Source organism: Carassius auratus, chromosome 36 (genome assembly GCF_003368295.1).
Source record: "Carassius auratus strain Wakin chromosome 36, ASM336829v1, whole genome shotgun sequence".
Taxonomy (NCBI): Eukaryota; Metazoa; Chordata; class Actinopteri; order Cypriniformes; family Cyprinidae; genus Carassius; species Carassius auratus.
This window is the reverse complement of record NC_039278.1, coordinates 16250568-16259627: the sequence shown is the minus strand read 5'-3', so window position 1 is coordinate 16259627 and position 9060 is coordinate 16250568. Positions and strand designations below refer to the sequence as shown.

The 9060-nt window shown below is 35.2% G+C and overlaps 1 protein-coding gene across 1 annotated transcript in view; it reads right to left on the bottom strand.

Annotated features, from left to right (window-relative positions):
- Nucleotides 1-1722: 1722 nt before the first annotated feature.
- Nucleotides 1723-9060, bottom strand: part of LOC113055420 (paired box protein Pax-7) — a 55999-nt gene continuing 48661 nt past the window's right edge. The window contains 4 exon segments of the mRNA XM_074559843.1: nucleotides 1723-4292; nucleotides 7199-7238; nucleotides 7240-7290; nucleotides 7292-7450. Of these exon segments, the coding sequence (XP_074415944.1) occupies nucleotides 4177-4292; nucleotides 7199-7238; nucleotides 7240-7290; nucleotides 7292-7450 (366 nt within the window). The 3' untranslated portion in view covers nucleotides 1723-4176.

The following is a 9060-nucleotide window of genomic DNA, read 5'->3' as shown; positions in this document are numbered from 1 at the left end:
GAGCTAGATCTGATAATTCAAGATATTAAGGTAAATATTTGATTGTTAAACTGCTAGTACATGCTAAAGATGTTTGACCTGGGCTGTATTTCCCAAAAAGAGTACACTGTATGTTAAGGGTCTAGAATTTAGTAGGGACGCTATGATATCTATAATTTTGATCAAATAATTAAGTATATGTCACCCTGGACCACAAAATCTTAAGTGTCTATTTTTCAAAACTGATATTATACATCATCTGAAAGCTGAATAAATACGCTTTCCATTGATGTATAGAAAATCTGGAATTAATCTAAATACGGGAAAATCACCTTTAAAGTTTTAATATATTTACAGTAGGAAATTTACAAAATATCTTCATGGAACATGATCTTTACTTAACGTCCTAATGATTTTTGGCATAAAAGAAAAATCTATTATTTTTACCCATACAATGTATTTTTGGCTTTTGCTACAATTATACCCCAGTGACTTAAGACTGGTTTTGTGCTCCAGGGTCACATATGTTAATATAATTCTTGTTGTTGTTGTAATTTCGTCCGCATCCGAAATAATATTGATATTACCTGAGAAGTTAATGGAGAATGCATTAGAAAACTGCACACATTTAATTGTGTATTTAATAAGTGTGCCGTAATAACATATACTGTATTATTGCAGAACTGTTTCTTAGATTTCGAGCACAGTTCAGCTGAATGTTAAAGTTTAGTGATAAAGTTTTGTGTTCATCTGCCTCTCCCATTTGCTCTTTTTACATCAACTATCACTGCAATACAATCAGATACAATAATAATTTCTTAAATATTTATTTATAATATAGGCTAAACTGATAAATTCAACATTTACTGGATGCTTTCAGCTGATTTCCTATTGAACTGCCACCAACTGAACTATAGTGCTCAAAGTATTTCAAATATAGTCACTTAAGCTACAAACCTCGATCATAATGCACAGTTTCCATCTAACATGCATTTTGAGCTGCAGCGTGTCATATTAATGGTGTTTCAGTAGTAGAAGAATGCTTTATTTCAGTTAATTTTCTAAAACTATCGAGCTAAGCCAGTAGTAGTGCTGAGGGTCGTGTAAACTGAAGACGAGGAAAGAGGAACAGACAAACTGATTCGATTAAGTGAGTCATTTATGCTGGATTGATTCAAATTCGTTACTTCGATTATTCAGTTCAAGCGATTCCATAAAATATCAAAGGAGCCATTCATTTTTGAATATCAGCATGCTTGTAATGATTTTAAAAAGCAGGTAAAATGATAGTTGAAAAAGAGCTTTTCGAAACTCATAATCAGTTAAACGATTGCGTCGCAAAATGATTCACTGTTTCGAAGCCCTCGAATCGAATAGCGAATCATTTGATTCGGATTGAGACTTCAAATAGTAGAGACCATTGGTTTGGAAATAGTTTTTATAATCTAGTTAGGTTTTTGGGAGACACAGCCTAGGTATCTTCTGTGTTTCAGTTATTATAAACATACAGTAACAAAACAAAACTAAGAACCCTTATCATAGAAATGTTTTGCATCTTGTACCATTTCAAAGTTCTCCTCAGTACCAACTTTCCTTTCACTCTATAAACTGCATCATAGGAAAGCTTGACACATTTAAAAAGGTATAAAAAGTCCAGCTTTCAAACTGTAGTCAAACCTTTCATTATTTTGTCAAATCAATAAAAAGTATGGCTACTATAAAAGACAAACTCTGGAAACTGGGCGTTTGAGCCTCATGTCAGTTTTAGATCTTTAATTGATAACATTTACGCCAGTGTTACAGTAAAGACACCAACAGGCTGAAGGTAGTAAATACCAAATACAAGGTTCCCACTAAAGCTACTACTTCATACAACAGAATAAATTATACCATGGTAACATACACACATGCTGAAAGGAAATGGGAGGAAAGCATAAACACAAATGCTAACGAAAGCAGGTGCCCAGTTTGACGTCCCGGAGGGGAATATTTTTAATATCCAAATGTTGATTAACAAAGGTGTTAGCCATGGATGATCTATAGGCTACTAGAAGTGTTTTCATTGCTCATTCGATGAAGATATCGACAGTTGAAAGGGAAGAGGACCGGGTTTGGGTCAAGTGTTTTGTTTTAGAGTCCGTTTTGCCTTAAATGCATCCAGTGAAACGTTCACTCGAAGATTCGTTGAGGAATCTATTGAGTCCGAAGCAGTCCGTTATAGCACCAAACACTGCTGTGTTTCCCACAGTCCGTTAAATGAGCCATCAGTCACTTTGATCTTTATTACGGATCCACGAATGTAATCTTTCTTAAGCAGAGCAAATCTGAAGCTAGGATTCATAAGCAGTATGATTCACCTTTCATTCAGTTTTAAGCGTGGCTGTCTTTCACCGAGAGCTTCTCACATTGAATCCTAAGAAAAATGATACATAATAACTAGTGAAAGCAAGAAACAAAAGCAGTAAATATAAACACAAAATTACAATATAAGACTTATACATATCCCCTGCTTAATCTACCACACAACACCTCTGCTGTTTTAGTATAAAACATATTCTTAATAAACAAACAATAAACAATCTGCTTCATCTACTGTACAGTTCCATCTATGTGTCAAAATGTGACCTGGGAGTGCTACACAAATGTTGCAATTTCACAAGGTATTTTTTATTTTTTTTGTACAAACTTGTAAATGCACAAGATGTTAAATACATGAGCCCTGGCATGTGTTTTTGAAAATGAAAGAAAATGAAAACCAGAGAGAAAGTAAGAAAGAGGCAGAGATGGATTATTTGACTGGTCACCTCTGTTATCTGGTCATAGGCATAAACGTATGGAATGTTGTCAAAATTATCATAAAATGTAAAAAGTATAGGGTCAGTCTGATTTTTTATTTAGCAAAAATGCAATAAATTGACATGAAGTAAAGACATTTATAATATTAAATAAATGCTGTTCTTTTGAACTTTCTTTTCATCAAAGAATCCTGAAAAAATTGTTTCATGGTTTCCTCAAAAGTATTAAGCAGCACGACATGTATTTTAAACATGGATGATAATCGAAAATGTTTCTTGAGCATATTAGAATGATTTCTGAAGGATCATGTGACACTGAAGACTGGAGGAATGATGCTGAAAATACAGCTTTGCATCATGGGAATAAATTAAACCTTTTAAAAAAATGGTTTTTTAATTATAATAATATTAACTGCTTTTTATTGCAGTTTTGATTAAAAATACGTTTTCAGAAATATATATAAAAAAAATCATACTGACCCCAGACTTTTAAAACACTTTTGTACTTGGTCTAAAATTCACGTGCACTTTTTAACATTTTACTTAGTTCATAAAAGTAAACTGTATTATCTATATGGAATGGTAAAAATGTTTGCATTTCCTAACTCAATAACATATAATATGAATGTTTGAAACTTTAATTTTTTTGTCCTCTAGTTTGAGGGCAAAGTGTTGCTTCTCTCTAGAAAATTACTTTCTAAATCCTCTATCGAAAACAATGCCGTTTTCTTTCCCCCAGATGATCGCTGAGTTACAACAGGCATCTGAGTGAAGGAGAAATCACTGGTCCTCTAAAAACACTAATTCCCAGCAGAAAGCCAGACTTTCCACAGATTGGCCGAGTTTGCATGGAATATCAAGTGAAATATGAAGGTAGAGAAGGTCAAATCGCTCAGGAACGTTACGGCTTGAAAGTGAAAAACCAGCAGTCACACTTTCAACACACACACTCGATCCACCTTTTTTAGCTCACTGCTAGCGTTTCACGTAAAAAACTTCGGGTTTGAATTTGTAAAAAAATGCTACGTGTGGATCTTGAAACAACGAAACGAAACAATAGTTACGATAATCAGAATTACAACAACTGTAAGGGCAATGGTAATAACAATATCGATAGAAAACAATCTGTTATAATTACACTGAGATTCATACAAGATTATGCACAGTGGGGTGAAAGGACATTTTGGAAATGGCTCGGAATGCATTTTTGCAGTACGGGGCATCCGACGATGTGCCTGTATCTATTTCATGGTCCTCTTGTCCACGTGAGAGCTCAAAATCATGAGAAGGTCACGTCAGATGGAATGGCAAGAGTTTCTTGAAAATCAGAGAAGATGCAGCAAAGAGCTCCAGCTGGTTGTGCATCTGAGAGCGTGTGAAGGGGTGTTTGTAGTGGTCAAACTCAGTAAGCCTGTCCCGTCTCCACCTGCAGAAGTCCCAGCACTGCCGAATGATCGCCCAGCTTCATCCTTCTCTGAGTCGACAGACTCACGTTCTTGGCCAGATAGTCCACAGCAGCTGGAGGAAACGACACAAACACATTCTCATGAGCAGGACATTCCACATGAAAGCAATCTCACACCAATTTAAGCATTAATAAAGCATTCGGAAATGCATTCGTTGTTCAAAATGGTTTGTTTCTATGAACTGGTTCAAAAACTTATTAAAATGTACATGCATTGCACTTTTATTTACTAATGTTTTATAAAATAGAACATGCTGGTCCTGAAGACTGTGTGGTCAAAATGGCTTTTTCGGTGTATTTTTATTTACATTAGTTGCATTTACCATAAATAAGACTTTATTGTGATTTTAAGAAACAGTTCCATAAACAATGGAGTTAAAAAAATACTTATTTATGGTTTCAGCATGGTTTACTCCCAAACATACTCCTGTGCACTTGAATCAGTTCATGTATTCATTTTATTTTATTAATATTTATATCCTATTATAGTAGTAGTTATTTTAAAGCAGTTTTTATTTGTATATTTTCAAAAAAAAAAAAAAAATAATAATAATAATAATAATAATAATATATATATATATATAAATATATATATATATATATATATATATATATATATATATATATATATGTGTGTGTGTGTGTGTGTGTGTGTGTGTGTGTGTGTGTGTGTGTGTGTGTGTTTATTTTTTTCATAAATAAGTTGTTATTATATATATTAACAATATATTTATATATATATATAATTTATTTATTTTTCATTCATTTTAAAACTTCAACTTAAGCTTCAAAAGAAAATTAGAAATGTTGCTTTGGTAACAAGCTGAAATAAACAAGTTTAATTGAAAGCTTATATTAAATTAGTTATATTTGGATTTTAATTTATTTCAGCTAAAGTTCAATAGGCAAAACAATTTTTTATAGTTTTAGATAACAGGGACAACAACACTGATTTAAACAAATCATTAACAGAACTGAACTGACTCACTGAACTGACTCATATGAATGAATCATTTGTGATTCAAACATCACTGTATACTTCTGACACAATCCCTCACAAGTGTAGCACAGTATCACATGTTTAATAGTCACTAGTCACTTCTTTAAACTTCTAACCTTTAAAAGTATTCAACAAATTACACAAATAAAGATTAAGAGAAGATAAAATATAAGCTATAAAGGGAAGGCAGAGAGAGGAGAATGCCTGGTGTCATTCATTCAGCTTCTGTCTCTCTCTCTGTATGTGTGTGTGTGTGTGTGCCAGTCTTTATTACTCTGAGCATTTGAGATTTCATGCTTCATACTGGCCTCAATTTCAGCAGCTCTCTCATCTGACTCATTAAACAGATCAGTCCTCTCAATCTTACTCATAATTAACCTGACATTCGCTCGTCAGATCTCTTCAATCAACCCTCCTGCACCCTCTGATGGACCTGACACTACTTCACACTCCCACACACACATCTCACTGCAGACACACCATAAACACACCATTTTAACCTTTGAAGACATCCTTAAAGAGAGTTTTGTTTGATTTAGATAACCTACAGTTATCGGAATGATTTTATTCTCAAACTACCATTTAAAAGTTTGGACACAATATCTGAAGGTGTGTGAGACGTATACATGTAGATGGAAGCCAGTGACTTTTGTGACAACATCAGCCTCTGATTATGTTAATTCAATCAATCAATCAATTCTTTCCTGCCCTGAAGCTCGTGTGTGTTTGTGTGTGTGAGGTGAAGGACATTAGGACCCTGGGGGTGTTAAAGTGGGCTTTGAAGTAACCGTTTCCCAGTCGAGGGAAGAGTACTGTGACTAACAGAGGAGCCCGGGGCCGGTGCTGGGGTTTATCAGGAGCATGTGTCTGCCCTGCTCTGATGGGCAAAGGGGTCAAAGCATCCTGAGATGGTCAGCGAGGGGCTCGGCTCACCCTCAGAGAGGAAATGAACTATAACTGCCAATAATCACACAGCATCAGTGTGACTAAACTGTAATGGCTTCCCCACTGAAAAGATCAGCATGTGCTGTGCTTGCAATTATTTGATCAAAAATACAGCCAAAACACTCACATTGTGAAATATTATTACAATTTTAAATAATACATTTTTTAGTATTATTTATTCATTTGATCAAAGGTACATTTTCAGCATCTTCATCGTCACATGATCATTCAGAAATCATTCCAATATGCTTATTTGCTGCTCAGTTATTATCAGTTATTTTGGGTATTCAGTTATTAATAATGGTGCTTATTACATCTAAATATATATTTTTTGTGGAAATCATAATAAAAAAAAATCAGGAATCTTTGATGAATAGAAAGTTCAAAAGAACAGCATTTATTTGAAATAGAAATCTTTTGTAATATTTACAGTCACATTTGATAAATGTAATGCTTCCTTGCTGAATACAATTAGTAAATTCTTTTAAACATAATTTCTGACAGCAGTTTATGGAAAACAATTAAATTGACTAATTTGAGCTACTGTAAATGGCTTTTGCACCAAAAGCAAGCTATAAACTACAATTATATAAAATACAAAACAAATTGTAGGTCATTTTGGGTTGTCTGTCCAGAACCAAGACCAGCATTTTGATGTTTGTTACTTTATTACAGCAATCCTGGCGCACAAAAATGCAAAATGCAAAAATGTTTTCAACATGAATAAAAATGTGAAACGTTTCTAAATGTTTCTATATTAGAATGATTTCTGAAGATCATGTGACACTGAAGACTGGAGGAATGATGGTGAAAATTAATCTGCGCATCACAGGAATAAATGCATTTTCAAATATATTAACATAAAACAGTTATTTGAAGTCGTAATCATATTTACTGTTTTTACTGTATTTTTATTCAATGAAGTGCAAACTTGGCGAGACTTACTATAACATTTTCCACATCAGAGACATGTAAACACACATGCAGAGTGTATAATGGAGGGGCTTTACGTACTCTGGCCGTACTGGCTGTACTGGTATCCAGCAGTGACGGGGGTCCATGCTGTAGCTGGTGGCGCTGTATGTGGGGGGACAGTAGGACTGAGAGGGAGGCCAGACTGTCCACACCTTTAATGGGGTCTGAACGCTGGCTGCAGCTCGCTGAGATGGGGTTAGACACATCCAGACTGCCGTGGAGAGGAGAGATGGAGAAATCATGCTGAGTCTGGGACGAGACGGCACTGGGGTTACTCAAAATACTCATCACCTAGAGAGACACAGAGACAGAAGCAGCTGTTTAGAAATTTAATTCTAACCAAGAATAACCAACTTGCATGTAAAATTACCAATAAAACACAGTTTGCTTTTTATGCAACCTTTAGAAGATTATAGAGGAATATCGCATTCACCCTCTAGTGTCTCAAATAAATCTTGTGAATACATAATCGTATTTGCTGAATGAAATACAGTACTTGTTTCTTCATATTTTAGGATGCTGACTGCAGAAAACACTGCTTGTTTTTCTTAAGCATGTCACACTTTCTCACAAAATGTTGCATTTTGTAGCATTTTTTCTTTCTGTAACCATTTCTAAGGCTAAGAAGTCTTGAATTTATCCTTCATCACCTGAGTTTACATTGATATGTTGTCAACTTTCACATGCATGAATGATTCTAACATTAATTTATGCTTAACCCTGATTTCCACTTTCTCCACACACACACACACACACACACGCACTTTGGATGGGTTAAATGCAGAGCACGAATTCTGAGTATGGGTCACCATACTTGGCTGAATGTCACGTCACTTATTTTTTTTTTGCAGGTATTTATTGTTCTCAGTTATCAAACAGTATAATAGCAAGAGTTCTTCTCACATGCCTGGTCATTCTCAGTGCAAAGCGAGGGAAGAGAGTGTATTCGTGACAGGCACAGAGCGCAGCCAGCGTCCCAGAGTGATTAGCAGAGGCCAGAGAGAGTGATACAGCAAAAGACAGAGATGGGGGAGCGAGGCCAGACCCATCAGACCCCAGCGGCAGTGCCAAACAGACCCCTGTCCTGAGGCCTTCAGCACAACAAGCACTGAGGGAGAAGATAATCCCGCCCCCAGGCCCCAGAAACACCCCCACGCTCATGAATATAATGAGCAGCGGCCTCAACAGAGCCAAGTATGTGATCTCAGGCCCAGCTCTTAAACTAACATTAATGTGAGCACAAGCTGCTCGTTTATCTCTTTGGTTTTGATGGTGGAGTTCTGCATTATTTGTGGCATTTACAATCATTGGCTCAATTAATGACTGCTCAAATATTTGCATACTACTCATACTATTTTTGCAATATAAATGCATAAACTGTGCCTCGAAAGACCAAATAAGTTAATCACAATGTGAATGCAATCTGAGTACAATGCACAATGTTGTATCCCAAAATGCAGTGCACTTGACTTGACCCTCCATTCCTAGTTTGAGGAATGAAACAGAACCACAATTAAAAAATTACCCACATCATTAAAAAATTAAACAACTTAGACCAAGTAAGGTCATGTGACAATAACGTAGAAGACTACTATTTGAAACATTTACTGTATACGATTTCACACACGGCGCCCAGCATGAAACACAAGATGCACTTTGTGTATCGACATGACAATTGATCTCACACACACACACACACACACACACACACACACACACACACACACACACACACACACATATATATATATATATATATATATATATATATATATATATATATATAAAATTAAACTATTCTACCTTAAAATTAATTATTTTACACCATTAAACAACAAGGAGCAGGAGGTCTGATGAAAAGGTCAAAAAACAGGAAAACAGATAAAGAAACGAATAAGAAC